This window comes from Nipponia nippon, unplaced genomic scaffold, assembly GCF_047370975.1.
Source record: "Nipponia nippon isolate SJK-2023a ecotype South Korea unplaced genomic scaffold, ASM4737097v1 scaffold_7, whole genome shotgun sequence".
NCBI classification, from domain to species: Eukaryota; Metazoa; Chordata; class Aves; order Pelecaniformes; family Threskiornithidae; genus Nipponia; species Nipponia nippon.
Window position 1 is genome coordinate 30,085,733 of NW_028262391.1, and position 15,462 is coordinate 30,101,194.

Genomic DNA, 15,462 nt, shown 5'->3' on the forward strand with positions numbered 1-15,462 from the left:
TCATACCAAACCAGCATATTTCAGTTTAATTTTTCTAAATATAGGTGAAATAGTTATGGACAAGCCTACTTGGGAAGAGGGCAAATTAAATTTTAGGAATTGTCCAAAAATAAACACATAGCGAAAAGAGAAAGCAGTGTTATGTGACTATAAATCCCCACAGCACCTACATCTTGAGTTTTGGTCTGCCCTTCGCATATTCACACCTTTCAGAAATGACGCTGTAGATTTAGGAAGAGATTTACAGAAGAAAAAAGCATGAATCAAAAGCATTGAACAGCTTCCATCTGATAAGACATGAAAGTCTTTGGCTTGGAAAAGAAAAATATGAGGCAGGCAGAACATACAGCAGACGTATATAAAAATTACAAGTTGAAAAAACATTTTAAAAAAAAAAATATTTTTCTGGTAATAAAATATGAAGTTACAACATTAAATTGAAAGGCAACAGTTTTAAAAAGACAAAAGGATGTAAGTTATCCTACAAAACTCCTAAAAACTGTGAAGCTCATTTTCACGGAAAGACGCCAAAAATATAAGCCAATTCAAGTTAGACAAATGATGGAAGCAAAGTTCATCAAGGGCAACTAAACAAAGAGATACAGAGTCAATCTTTGACTTAGAAAGGCCACATGCAGAGATTGGATGGATGAAGCAAAAAGGAAGTATTGCCATATGCTTGGTCTGTTTCTGAGGGCTTCCCCATAGCATGTGCTACCAACTACTGTCAGAGAAAGGAGAGTGGACTAAGTGAACTAATAATCTCATCCAATGCAGCTGTTCTTAAAAAGAACACAGCAATATCCTGTTTAAAATCAAGCCACCATACAAAACAACAAGAAAAAAAAACTGAAAGGCACTTTTTAAAAACAATTTATGTTAAAAATAACCATATTCTTTATCACTTCAAATTTTCTAGTAGGGTAGAAGCAAGCTAAGCAAGGTCAGATGCTGAGATTTGCTCATCAGCTCCACACTGCACTGCGGAGTGCAGAACTTAGGCTGGAAAATCATGAGCAAATTTTAATTGTGTCACTCACCGATGGCACACATACAAGACAGATCTGCTCTTCCAATAAAATCACCATAACTAATATTATAATAATTGTATTATTATATCACAATGCAGAATTAATAAATTAACTAATAACTATTTAGCAGTGCACATGTGAAGAGGTATCATTTAACAGCTTTTGTTTCAATCCAGCAAGGAGGCACAAAAACCCATTTCTGCAGCTCAGGCTATGGATTTGTAAACACTGTATCATTTGGCTGCTGCTCAAACTGATTTGGTGTCTGAACCCATTCAAGTTTTTCAACCTGCTTGTCTTAAAGGCCACGTTTTTAGGTCTTTAGGTGCTTACAGACTAAGCAAGCAGCAACATGGAGCGCTTCCAAATCAATTGCTTCCCATTTCCATTTGTACTCTCAGGAAGGAGGAAAGCTGCTGACAACCCTACTGTTGAACTTGTTCTGGCATGTTTCTAGTTTTATTTCAGCCCAGTCTCTATACACTTATCTCACCCCAGCCACAGGGAAACTGAGAAATGAAGCCAAGGAAGCATGGAGGCAGACGGGAGCAGCTGTCTGGAAGATGAGGAGTGCTAGTGACTTGGTTTGCAGAGCCAGGGAAACAGACAACAGGGAAGGGGTTTGGTTTCATACAGACTCCATGAAGCCGAAGTTATCTCCTAAGCACCAGCTGTTCCTCACCACAGCTAGCCCTGATGATAATCCCAGTGTTCAAAATCAACGGGTTTACTGCATGTACAGAAGGAAATACTGCGAGACAGAAAATGCTTTTAGTTACCAAAAGCTTCTGTACACTATTTAACTTGGGTTAGCAATGGCAACACCACCCAATGTCACCATAGTTGAGATACTCACACTGCAGAAGGTGAGAGACCAGAAGAGCGGCTGTATTGTCACTGCAGGTCAGTCGTTCCTCTGCCAAGTCTCTCTTGATTTGCAATGCAAACAGGTACCTGAGAGAAAGTTATAAGTACCTGAGTTACAAGTAGCACCTTGACATGTGAAAACAGTAAAACAACTGAGCAGTATTTTATAAACCCAGCATCTCCTAATTCTTCCTCTCTCCAAAAACACGGTAACACAGAAGCCTTGCTACCAAGGATGGTCAAATCAAATCAAACCACCCGTTACTAATCCAGTGCAATTTATCAGTGTAAATGAACACACAGGGACAAGGAAGCAGAAGGAAAACCATGCTTTTAACAAGTTTGACTTGTGAAGTAACACAGCAGCTGTAATTTTTAGCTGGAAAGAAACTTAACATTTCAAGTGATTTTATCTATTAGAACAAGGATGGGAGAACATCACTGATTCCAATATCTTGTTAGGAAAAATAATGAGCATTTCTGGTAGCACTCAATTAATTTACTCAGTGGTTGTATTTTCCAGGACTATAACGTTAGCAGCCTACAAAGACAGTAAGAAATTAAATTTCCTTTTCTTATACTACTATACTCATTTAACTAAAGTATTTCCCAAATCAGTTGCTAAAGTGGAACAGATTTCTGTTTAACAGTTTTGTATAAGTAATAAGCTGCCTGCAAAACATGTAAGGATAGAAGAAAAACGTGGCAGCCTTTAAAGTGCACTGATAAGGACTGATTTAGTAACCTAAACCAATTTTAATATATTTTTATGAATGTACTGCGGGCAAGTCTTTTATGCTTTCCTTTTTACTTGAAAGAAGATGCAATCAGGACTCCAGTAAATAGGCAACAACTCATTACTATAAACCTTTGAACTGACAGACTGATCAATATTCTTTACTAAATTACACTCTGAAAGAGAACACTCATTTTTTTTGTAAAGAATTAATTTTAAAACATTATGTATCACACTCAAGGCAAAAAGATAATAAAAGGTATACATGTGGGGTTTTATTTTATATTTTAAAGTACCATAAGTATGTATTAAAGACTTCTATAAAATATGCTCTGTTTTCTGCATATCTGGCTGAGCTATCTTGGTGTCTTCAATACACTCACAATAAAGTGTACATATCATTAATAGCATTATGAAATACCTAGAGCTCTAAGCACAGACCAGAATTCCACAATAAAATAATGCAATATCCTCCTACTCTTACTTTCCTTTTGTTTCAGTAGGTAATGCAAATCAAATTCTTCAAAAAATACTTTACCTAGTGTATTCCTCTTGCAACTGACCCGGGTCTGGAGGGAAAAACTTTACAGCTAGACGAAGCATTGTAGTCTTCGGTCCTATAAGAAAGGTCAGTCATTTCACAAACAACTCTTGTTCTTCATAAGCTCATGCATATTATGTTTCCCAACATGCACAGAAATACAATGCACACAAAGTCTAGCCAGCTTTCAGCTTGCCAGCTTACTATAGCGGGTCTACGGGGTATAGATTGTTCATGTCAATGGAGATACAGGATATAGTTTTCAGAATAATTATCTATACTACTTCCAAGTCAAGTCTGCAGTCTGAATGCTGTAAAAATAGTTTTGTGCAACATGAAAGCTGTAATACCCCAAAGTAACTACTTGACTGCATATGAAGACATCACAGATAACCCAGTGAGAGGTTCCCAGAAGGGGAGGAGGGTGGAGATGCAACCCACAGCCTCTCCCAACACCAGCCGCCACCACTAGAGCTGTCGATGAGCTGAATCCACAAGTCCAGCTGGACTCAGCTGGCTCCCAGCAGAGATAAAAGTGTATTTGCAGCCTGCTCCCGGCATGCCCGTTAATACCCATTTCTTCCCATTTTTAACACTGTTCTTGTCAATCTGGACAACGGGGAGAAAATTAATTTAATGTTTAAGTCTAAACAGAATCCTAACTAACTGTTACGATTCTATGATTCTATAATTTGATACAACAAGAAAACCCAACTGCGACTGGACCATGTTAACAGTTTCAGCGTCACAACTCAGCCTGCTGAACTGGCTGACTCGATGCCCACAGTCCCCTGTTTCACCAGTATTTTCAGAGGAATACTACAGGGTACCACAATTGCTAACCGTCCCATGACTGGGCATCATCTTTCTGCTGTTGTTTTTCCTGTCTTAAACCAGACAAGGCCAAGTATTTTTTAGGCAGTCAGAGCACTAGACAACCTTTGCCTACAGAAGCCTATTGAGCATCCATCTCACATTTGCAGGCATCCCCTGGACAAGAGGGGCGCCGCCCATTCACCGCAGCCCCACACTCCACCGACAGCATCTACACTCCACCACGACAGACTGAGACCTGTCCCCAGCGTGCACCTTCCCACGAGGAGTGAGGACAGTCTGCCTTGAGCATGCGGAGCCACAGAACAGCAGGACAAACTGCGGAAAGACGGACCCCCTCTAAAAGGCAGCAGAAGACCCGGGAAGGGAAAAACTGCAACCCCTGTTCTTGCTAGACTCTCCTCCTCTGGGCACTATTGGCAGGATAGTCACATCTTTCACGACAGGACTGAACTCAAAGCCAGCCCTACTTATGTGTGACCTCCAAAGGCGCCTTCCAGCCCCAGCCACCCCAGGTCTCTGAGTGCTGCTGCCATTTCAAAGCAAGCTTAGCCAAATAAAAAAAAAATAGTCAAATTTGTTTGAGCATTTTGGTAAGCACAAGCCAGCCTGCTTTAATTTATTATAAGCACCAGGATCTCTTAAAGCTTGACAAAGTCCAATTTAACCCCATCAAGCCCAAAGTACCCTGATTTCTTCTGTCCGGAATACCCAATTCCCACATGCCAAACATTCCTCCACTCACTCACCCTCTTGTTTGCTAACGGGGGAATAACAAACTTTGCTTTCTGCCAAGTAGCTGGGAGAACTAACTCTCAGACTATCACAGCTGTCAGAAGAGCAGCTCCCAAACTCCGACCCAAGAATTACCAATGCTTTGGTGAACCAAAAAAACTAAAATCCTCATCCTAATTACAGTGTAATATCTAGAAATGAAAGGAGGCTGAAAATAACACCCTATAACAATACACAAAGTTCACATTTGGCAGAGACTAAAACCATACTAAGGATTTTATAGTTCTTGAGACACACCAAGTAACAAAATAAGACTTTACATGAAATTTCTGAAAATACTCCAAGCCTTTGGAAGACCTTCCCAAGGTTAAGAATAGACCTGCATGTTACTCACACCAATCAACTGGGAACTATTGCTCTGGGAGCAATTTTGGCAGTGTTCCAAGCATCACTTACATTAAATGATAATAAGCGTTAAAAATTTAAAACATACTGCTGCATATTTGCTTCTGTAGCACAACTTCTCCTCTTTTTGTTTTTTCAGTCTTGCCTTTCCTCTATGAATAAGTCCCATTCTAATTCAGAAAAGAAACACTAGACCAGTCTTAACCAAGATGCAGAATTTATTGTAAGAAGCCAAATCTGAGCAAAAACCAAGAACAACAACGACAAAAAAAAGAAGTCAGGAAAAATTTCCCACGTGGGTATGGTGAACACAACACTATATAAAACTGGCAACACCTCAGAGAAGGTACCCAAACGCCAACCTGATATTGTGCGCCTGCTAGGAAGTCGAAAATTTGGATCTAAATGCCCTGCCTTCTGGAGTGGTTTGGGAGTAAAACTGACTGCATTCATTTGAAATATAAAACAAATAAAATCCTTATCATACAACACAAAGTTCTATATATCTCAGAATAAGTCATTAGCCAAGACTAATTTGAAGTAAATTTTAATAATCTAGATCTTTTGTTTTTAGAGAGCATGTCAAAGACTCAGAACTGCATGCCTACAATTACACAGCAATCGCTATCAACATAAACTAACAGGTTTGAGCTGTATTACCTTGAAGTCCATGATAATATCTAACATTCCCCTACTGCTGGACTAAAAGTTACAAGATTAACTCCAAAATCATTAAATTATAAAAAATCAAACTAACTGAACAAAAAAACCAATCACAAAAAAAACCCACAAAAAAAACCCCGAAAGAGAACCTCAACAAAACTTCTTAAAGTGAGAATACAGGAAAAGATCATCCATCCATGCCAAGGTCGGGCATTTCTTAACAGCATGAGCAAACTCACCAAATCTCATTCTTACAGAATGTCGCTTTCCCTTGGGAAACACCCAGCAGCCACAGGCAGAGCAGGGGAATGCAGAAGGGAGCAGACTGCCTGATGCGTGCATTGCTGCCAGGCTAGCCCACCTGCATCCAGCTGCTACCCGCCGCCCCCAGGGAGCCCAGGCAGAGGGGCACTGGGGAAGGGCAGCCCCAGCATGGCCAGGGAGCGTAGAGGCTGAAGCCACAGTAGATGTGGTTAGCCTTGTACACCTGTGTTGTCAGATGTAAACATCTTTCCATTACTGCAGCTTACTTAAATGTCCACATTATCAAGTAGTTAAATTAATTCTCCTCTTAAGGCTTTGTGTTCAGCAGTACTGTCAAAGGAGTTCTTAGGAAGATGCTCCTGTGCAATCATATGTCAACTACTGGATTCAATGAAAGAACAGCTTAAATTACTATGCACGCAATTAACGTTTTAATTGTAAACATTTTCACGGCTTTCTACAGTCATACATCATCTCAATTTTAAGAACAGCAGAATGCCAGGAAGGGATTCAACTAGCATAAAAAGAAAAAAAAGAGCTCTCACCCAAGCTATCAAAACTTTACAAATTTAAAATTTATTTCAGAATTTGAACAAATGTCAGATGACTGATTGGTGTCTCCTATAGATTAAGATTAAAAAAATTTTAAAAGAAATCTTTCAGTGTCACTGGCAACATAACATGGGTGGTAGACCACCAAGCAGCAGAGCAGCCATAAATTTTAGCACATCCCCATGGTTTTAGACCATTTAGAACAATGTATGCACCATCAGGGAACACACAGCCATCAGTCTACAGTCTAAGGCCAAGTTTCCCCAATTTATATGGTATAGAAGAGGATACAGAACGAGTAACCAAGTGGCATCGCAGACCTGTGGTCCATCAAATATTTTGACTAAGACATAATTCTTCCAGCCAGGAGCACTGGAAAAACAAAACAAGCCTAACTGCATGGAATACACAAAATGATGACACTCCAACAATTTTTTTTTTTTTTTGGGGGGGGGGGGGGGGGGCGGGGCGGAGGGGGAGAAGACTAGAAACTGAAAGTATTATATACCCTCCTAAGGAAGCCTTCTTTCATAGCTGGTTTGGCTCTTCTGCTTAAAAAACAATGTTGGTAAAAGTTAAAACTGTGACCTTAAAGTTAAAAAAATCTAGCTAGAATTAGTGATTTCTTATTTTCTGGCAATCAGTTTTAGGCAGAAGAATAACTAAAAACTACCTCCCAGTACTAATTTTCAACATTTTTCAATTAAGATTTTGAAAGGAGTAGGAATCCACCACATCCTCCTGATGTAGTTCTTCCACAAAGCCTTTACAATCAGAAACAGAAAATAAGGGAACAGCTTAACCCCGTTTGAAGGGAAAAAAACCTTTGATCTGATCTTTCAACATCAGAAGAACTAGCATACTGTATTCTTCATTTATTTTTAGTCTTTAGAGTGCATCTCATATTACTTTTTAGAGTAGCATAAAGCAAAGATAGCGTCGCTATTGCAATATCCTCCTGGCCAAAGAGCAGAAACAAATTTCACAACCAAAGCGTAGAGGGGTCTGAAGCTGCAGCCACCCACCAGGTGGGAAATCCCTACCTCTGATGTCTTAGCAAAGCTGTTCCTGAGCACGCTGGAGACAGTTTTTGAGAATGAGATGGGAATACCCACCCTGCTGAAATTCCCTGCTTGTCAGCAAGTTCTGAGTGCAGTTTTTTGCAGCCGTTCTGAAAGGTGTATCAGCTCTCAGACAGGATCTCATGACTGCAGATGCTACCTCCTCCCATGCAACGGGTGCAATAAGCCAGAATATTTCTTTTTCTTTGCATCGTAAGACAACACAACTTACAAAAAATCACAAACAGCAAACATCATGTTTCACTTAAACGTAACGTAACACCAGCTGACCCAATCTATCTACATATTTATCCCAGAGAAAGAATCATACCTTCAGTAGGTTTCCATTCCACCCACCACATACTACATATTAAAAACATCAGGTTTGCATGCCCGAACAGGAACCACTATCACCCCTACCAAGTACAATTTTCAGGGAAGCATAACCAGTAAATCAAGTAGTAATTGTGAAAGCAACCCACATAAAGCAGATGCAAATTAAGGAAAACTTCCTTTTTTAAAACTACTTACTCCGTACTTGTTTAATAACAGGTTTCATAGGTTCCAGCCAAATCTGAAATTAAAGAAAAAAAACCTCACAAACTGACATTCATATTTGAATACAATATGAAAACATCAAAAGTAAATTCAAATACAGCAGTAATTTATGAGTATGCATTTCTTCCTCACTGCAGTAATGCAGCAATTCCTTTGCTTTAAAGAAAGTGTATATATCTGTTTGAATTGACATTTATCATGCATCAACAGAAAAAACACTGATCTGTGCTTAAAGCTCACGTGGACATAAGAGAAGCCAAGTCAGCAAAAGCACACCACCACTGCCAAGAAGACAGAAATGATGCCAAAACACATGACTGTAGACAGGATCCAGGCTACAGAATTACAGAAGGTCTGAAGAACATGACAAGGTCCACCTTTTTTTCCTTTCCATGCTTTGTCCATCTGTCTTACCTACCTACTTAAATATTTTTACTTGATATTGATTTCCCACAAATTTTCCTCTTTTGACAAGCACATTTTTAAAGAAAGACTACTGTTGTTCTAGTAAAAAAAGGAGTATCCATAAAATTAATGCAAAGTATTCCGGATGCTCAAATTTGTTTTTTTTTTTAACCCTCCAAACAAAAATTTGTAACAAGACAATTATGTTTGGTCCTTACTAGTTACTTCTCTGGCTGAGAGAGAGCTGAGGATTTTAAGAACCTTATTAGATGCAGAAACACTTTGGACGCTTTGCAGAAGAAATGGAAACTAAACAAGATTTACTGTATTTCCTTGGCTCAAGAGCAGTGTGTATTAGTGCTATGAGCATTCTCTATGTTCTCGGCCATACTTTCTGCATGTGAGTCATAAAACTAGAAAAAGTAATAGAAAAAAACAACGAACACACAGTTTTGGGAACATCTTCTAGTTTAGAAGCTACATTGTTCTCTTTGCAAAGTACAGGATAAGCAACTAGGAGGCTGACAGAGTGTCAGCATTTATCTAGATCAATGATTTAAAAAGCTTGCAGGTCTATATGTCTGCTGAGGTTTATATCTATTAGAAAGAGGTTCATAATGACTCTTCAGGGAAATTAACTGAAGACTGAATTAACTGAAGATAAATATAAACACTAGCAAAATTACACATTGCAATATGATTGGGCAAGTGCTGCATAGGCTACACTTTGAGTTGATGTTCCCCGTTTCAGAGGGAAGGAGGATTTTATTTATGTCCCTGAAAGTTGGAACATCAACTTGGAACATCAACAACTTTTAACTGCTTTATATATTTTTTTAACAAAAAGTAGAATCTGATTCCTCCACTATGCTTTATTAGTTGTCATTATTGTGGTGAGCGAAGCAGATTTACAAGAATCAAAGAGACAATCCTACAGAAGACTCCAGCAGACTTTGAAACTTTTGACACTCAAGCAATTGCATTCACCCAACCTTTTTATTATACCAAATTCGTCAATGAACTGTACATACCCAATATGACTGGATGTTCTGGAACTCAATCCCAAAGTAATCCGATTCAATCAAATTCAGATGATTGTAAACTTCTGTCAATAATGTCTGGCCATAGTGTTTTGACTAAGGAAGTAAAAAACAAACAAACAAACAAACAAACAAACCACAGTGAGATGAAGATGAGTAAGTTTACAGCAAATTAGAAAAAAATTATAGGCTCTTTAGAAACTGTAGAAAAATGTCTCAAAGATTTTTCACATTAGTTTTGTCACTGTAACACGCAAACATCCAATATACAGGCACAGCTCCATACAAACAACTTTCACAGAACCAGAGGAGTTCAAGCTGGAAAGGGCCACGGGAGGTCACCTACGTCCAACTTCCTCCTCAAAGCAGGGTCAGCTATGAGACCAGACTAGATCCGCTGCAAACTATTTGCAGCTCCTTCAATAAACCAGCACCATTTGTTTGTGCAGCTGGACGGTGTGCCTCTCCCCCAGCTGCAGTGGACTGAAGCAGGGGCTGCCAAAATCCTGCTTGCATGCACACCCCCCTGCTCACACCAACACCAGGGACCACACGGCCACGTGCAACTTTCATACCAGCAAGACTTGAAAATGTATGCAGATGTTCTAAGTGAGCCCAAGGAAGGCTGACACAGGGTAGTTTGCACCTAACCAGAATTTACCCCCGACCTAGGAAGCCCCATCTGGCCCCACAGGAAAGCAAGAGCTGGGCAAGCAGGACTTCACAGGGCCAGGCTGACCACTGCCAGGGATCACGCCGACTGAGTGGAGGCTGCTCATTGCAGCACATGCAAGGCTTTTGCCAATAGAATGAGAACTCATCTTCTACAGAGGAACATCTCTGAAAAACCTTAACTTTTTTCTTACAACAGCGTTCAAGAAAACCCAAGGCGATATTATTTATTCTGTTAATTAAGAAATAAACAGGAAGGCTACAGTGGGAACCCGAACACCCTCCTCTCGCACCATGCCTTCTGTGAAAAGTCATCTGTGTTGAATCCTTCCCTCAAGAAACCCACTCGCTAGCCCTTTTCACAGTCAAGTTACAAACCCGCACATCAGTCCATCCAGATCACACAGAAAAGAATCATAGAACGCATTAGGATGGAAGGGACCTTTAAAGGTCATCTAGTCTAACACCCCTGCAATGGGCAGGGACATCTACAACTAGATCAGGTTGCTCACAGCCCCATCCAGCCTGGACTTGAATGTTTCCAAGGATGGGGCATCTACCACCTCTCTGGGCAACCCGTTTCAGTGTTTCACCACCCTCATTATAAAAAATTTCTTCCTTATATCTAGTCTGAATATACTCTTTTTTAGTTTAAACCATTACCCCTTGTCCTATCGCGACTGGCCCTGCTAAAAAGTCTGTCCCCATCTTTCTTATAAGCCCCCTTTAAGTATTGAAAGGCCGCAATAAGGTCTCCCCGCAGCCTTCGCTTCTCCAGGCTGAACAACCCCAGCTCTTTCAGCCTTTCCTCATAGCAGAGGTGTTCCATCCCCTCTGATCATTTTTGCGGCCCTCCTCTGGACAAGAATCCAAAGGGCTTTCGCATCCCTCGGTACCTGTTCCAGCAACCCACAAAAGCTAGCAGGATGGCTAGTGTAGGCTGCAGAAGGAGGCAGCATGGCCACTGACATCCATGTTCTACCTTGGACCATGGAAGTAAACCTGCAACTGCAGCAACAGGTTCTGGCATCACTCTGGTTGGCCGGGTTATCCAGCAGAACACACCTTGGGCATTCATGCCACCAAGGTCTTTTTTATTTGGAAAAGTTGAAGTACTGAAAGACTCTACAACTTTCCCATCAAAGCTGGCACACAGTTCTGTAATTGACTCTTTAAACTCAGAAGGTGTATCTTTTATAAGTATTGGGTATTATAATAAATTAGTATTAGGATAATAAAATGACAATATCTAACAGAAAGAATGGGCCACTTTAGGTTAAAATAAAGAAGGTCTAAAAAAATAAAAAAAGATAGTGAAAGTTGAGGAAATTGTTTCACATTACTGAGGTGTGTAAAAATTAAAGAGTAATTGCTTCTTACAGGAAAAAGAGATTAACTGTCAATGTTTTTAGAACTGTGAAATTTAGCTAAATACCTCTGTACCACTTTAAAAAAAAAAAGAACCTTCAGTGAGAAAAAGTAGGGCAGCTCTGCAGTACTGCAAATCCGAAATAGCTTTAGTAATTGCACTGATGCAAATGGAGCTGACTGAATCCAACACTATAACCAAGGAGGAAAGCACAGAAACAGAAGGACAGAGAATGATATGAGATCGGCTTGTCCTTCTCATTTATGCTTTCATGAGTCACACTAACTTGTAAGGGCAACCACGGGTGTGAAGCATAGGTCAGGCAAATTCACCTGGCACAAACACCATTCATTCAAAAAGTTTCATGCTGGATCAGGCTACTGATGCCAAAACCCCCAAATAAAACTGCAAGTCAGGAGAAATGATCCAGTTCCTCGTCACTTCAGTGGATACAGAGGTGCCTGGTTGGGGGATCACACCGTATGGTGAGAAGGAGCACTCTCCTCTTTTTCTGGACAAGTTTTGTGATGTCTAAAACAGCGTTTTCTTTGTAGGAACACAGTTGCTTTTTTTTTTTTAGCCAAAATCTCTGCTTGCAGAAGGCTCTGTGGGTATGGGTTCTGGTTTTTAAGTTATGACAATGAAATAAGGAATGATACAGGTAATGGTAAACAACAACTTCAGTAAATAACGTTCTTGCTCTTCTGCCTACAAACATGTTTCTCAGGCATGTTACAGACTGCTTGCCACAGGATCCACATGCTCTTGGAGAAATGCATTTTGAAAATTAAGTTTTTAACTTTCAAATGAATTACATTTCTTGCTTTGCACTTGTGAATACATCTTAAAATAGCAGCAGAAGAAAATATCCTTATATATAGTAGGACCCTTTTTTTTTTTTTTAAGATACAGATACAAATGCATTTATTATTACTGTCTGCCTACTGTTCACAGGCACCACAGATTTGAGAAAGGAGTGCTTTTTAGCCAGCAATATTTGTGGGGATGCAGCAATACCCAAATCGATCTAATATACTTCCATCTGCAGAAGATGGGCCACACTAGCCCACCTTTTCACAGATGGATCTATTAACCCCTAGAAGCCATTGACCAGGAGATATCCTGTGACCCTAAGTGTCAGATTTCTCATTTGTGAAGTAAGCAGTAATTCTGCTTCCAACAGTCTTCTGTTAGAATTGATAAACTTTGATTAACTTGTGAAAGATGTCTAGTAACAGACAAGTTTTATGGTCAAACTGTGTGCTGTGCTGATTAAGAAAACCATGTCCTGTCCATGACTAGTCATATACAGCTGTTAAAATTACCCCAACCAGATTGTAATAGACAGGTCTCTCCCATGCACAGCGTTTAAAGTGAGTTACGCCTCTGTGGCTCCATCAAGCTCTGTGCCCAATGACAGTCCAGCTGCCTTCATTTCTCCCAAAAAGGGAGTTTGTATCACATACATACCCCTGGCACCTCTCTCCTTCCACTACTAAGCCTGTGCTCCCTTCAAGGGAAACTGGAGATGAAGAAATTAAGATGGTCGGAGCTGGGAGCACTTTGCAACTGATTAAATTATAAAGGTGCCATCCAAATGTTAAAAGTGTAAAATTATTTTGACTGAGCTATCAGCTGTAATTTTGAGTGTCATTTACAATAACAAGTTAAGAAAAACCTCATTCTAAGCTGAATATCATTTCATAGTACTTCCTTCAAAGTATAAAGCAACAATAACAATGCCACATTTTAAAAGAACGGTATTAATTTTATTTTTAAATAAAAATGAGTTAAAAAAGCTTGAGACAGATCACAGTCTTTTATTATTATATCTCAAATGCTGTGGGAAAACTCTTGTTAGAGCTATTTAGTTCCTCAAATTGTTTGTTACATTCATAACCATCCTTTCCAAAAAGTTTCTTTAACATTTTGAAGTTGACAAAAATGAAAGTTACATAGTGGGTAGCTCGATGTCATTGTTTAATCTGCATAAAAGCAGCACAAAGCAAAATCTTTTAAGTAATTACTTAATTACTATAATTTTGATGTCAGCGCAAGAAGCTGCATGAATGCATTTCAGAAAAGTCCCTTTTTCAATAAAAATTCACAACATGGCATACTTTCCGTTCCAAACATCTCAATTACTCTTTATATGCTGCCAAGATGATGACTACTGATATTACTGAATTACTCCACATAAAAAAGAAAAAAGGAAAAAAACCAGGGTAAAAAAGATTAAATAGGCATCTAACAAAAGCTTCCCTAGTGACCCAGCTCTAACTGTACCACAGACTATTTTAACAAGTCATCCTTAGAAGACCGTTCAGTACAATAGATTTTTTCAAACTGATTTGTATATTCAGATCAAGCTTGAAAATGTCCCTCAGAGTTGTTCAAGCAGGGTACCCTGACAGGCGGTGATGCTATGGAGGGCCCTGCACTGGCAAAACACCTGCATGGCAATCCCCCACGTGTGGGCAGGAGTAACAACGCCATCAGACCAGGCTCCCCGCTAAGCCAGCGCCAGGCAGGAATAGAAATTAATAAGAACAAACATTTTAAGCTGAAGTTTCTTGACTGAAGGAGGTATCTGTATTTTTTGCTCAGTCAGAAAAGTAAACATATTCAACATTAGCAATTTTCAGGACAGGGAAGTAAAATGTAAATTAAAAAAAGTCAGAATGACAGTTATTTTTTGTTCTGTCATCCCAGCTGTTATTTCCTATTTTCTCAAATATCACTACCTACATAGCAGATCCTCCTTCTGCCGTAACATTTTAGCTTAGGAAGACAGAAAAACAAACTAGGAATGCATAGCCTATGATTTTCAGTAGACCATAGTTCAGTATTATTGAAACCAATTCTTCCTCAGTAACTCGCAAACATGTCTTCCAGAACATCTTAACTTTCTGCTTCTACGTATTTTAACTTAAAAACCAAAAAACCCCAGTATTTTCATAATGAGTAGTATTCTCATATTCCAAAATGGACAAACTGTCCTTGCTCAAGCTTTCCAAAAATGAAATCTACTTTTGGCAGCAGTTAGGCTGGAGAGGAAAAAAAAAAAAAAAAAAAAAACAAACCAAAAAAAAACCAACCCATCAAACAGTCCAAAAGCCAAGAGTCTGGAAAAAATGGAGAGTTATAAAGCATAGGTATAAAATGGAAACTCTTGTGCAGCCAGAGCCGGCGGAGCCACTGGCCCCCAACCTCAGTAAACATCAGCTGTCCTTGGATTTTGTGTTACAGAAATCTGCAACTGTTGGGAGACCAAATTCTCCAGTAAACAGCATATCTGCATGAGAGGAAGAAGCTTATATTTGACATCATCACTGTCAAGTGGCCAACACAGAGCGCCCCACAAGGGGCCAAAGAGAAGCACAGGCATGAAAAGTAAACTGAACTGATTTAAATAAAGACCCTTCACCATTCAGGGATTTTTTTTTTTTTCTTTTGGTGCACTTTAGTGGTTTTTCTAATGAAAATGTGATTTCTCATCTTTTGGCAAATTAAAAAAAATGACAATCGGCAACTAAACATAGTAGTTACACTAGACTTGTTATTTCCTTTCTTAACCAGAAATATACAAACATTTCAGTGAGTTTATAGCTCTGTTTATCTACAGCCCTTTTGTAATCTGTTAGATCTCTGTCCAAATGCAGCGTGATACATAAAAAATGCCTTCAAAACTCCCTATCAATAACCATCATTAATGCCACATATAAACAA

General features: G+C 39.4%; 1 protein-coding gene across 5 annotated transcripts in view; it reads right to left on the bottom strand.

Moving 5' to 3' along the window:
• Nucleotides 1-15,462, bottom strand: part of FARP2 (FERM, ARH/RhoGEF and pleckstrin domain protein 2) — an 84,182-nt gene that overhangs the window by 51,232 nt on the left and 17,488 nt on the right. For all 5 annotated transcript variants that reach the window (XR_015700293.1, XM_087738557.1, XM_087738554.1 and 2 more), the window contains exons 3-6: nucleotides 9,684-9,788; nucleotides 8,221-8,263; nucleotides 3,173-3,251; nucleotides 1,888-1,985 (exon numbers count right to left, since the gene is read on the bottom strand). Coding sequence is in view for 4 of the 5 variants with exons in the window: in XM_087738557.1 (XP_087594683.1) it covers nucleotides 1,888-1,985; nucleotides 3,173-3,251; nucleotides 8,221-8,263; nucleotides 9,684-9,788 (325 nt within the window). In the remaining variant the exon portion in view is untranslated. The remainder of the gene's footprint in view (nucleotides 1-1,887; nucleotides 1,986-3,172; nucleotides 3,252-8,220; nucleotides 8,264-9,683; nucleotides 9,789-15,462) is intronic.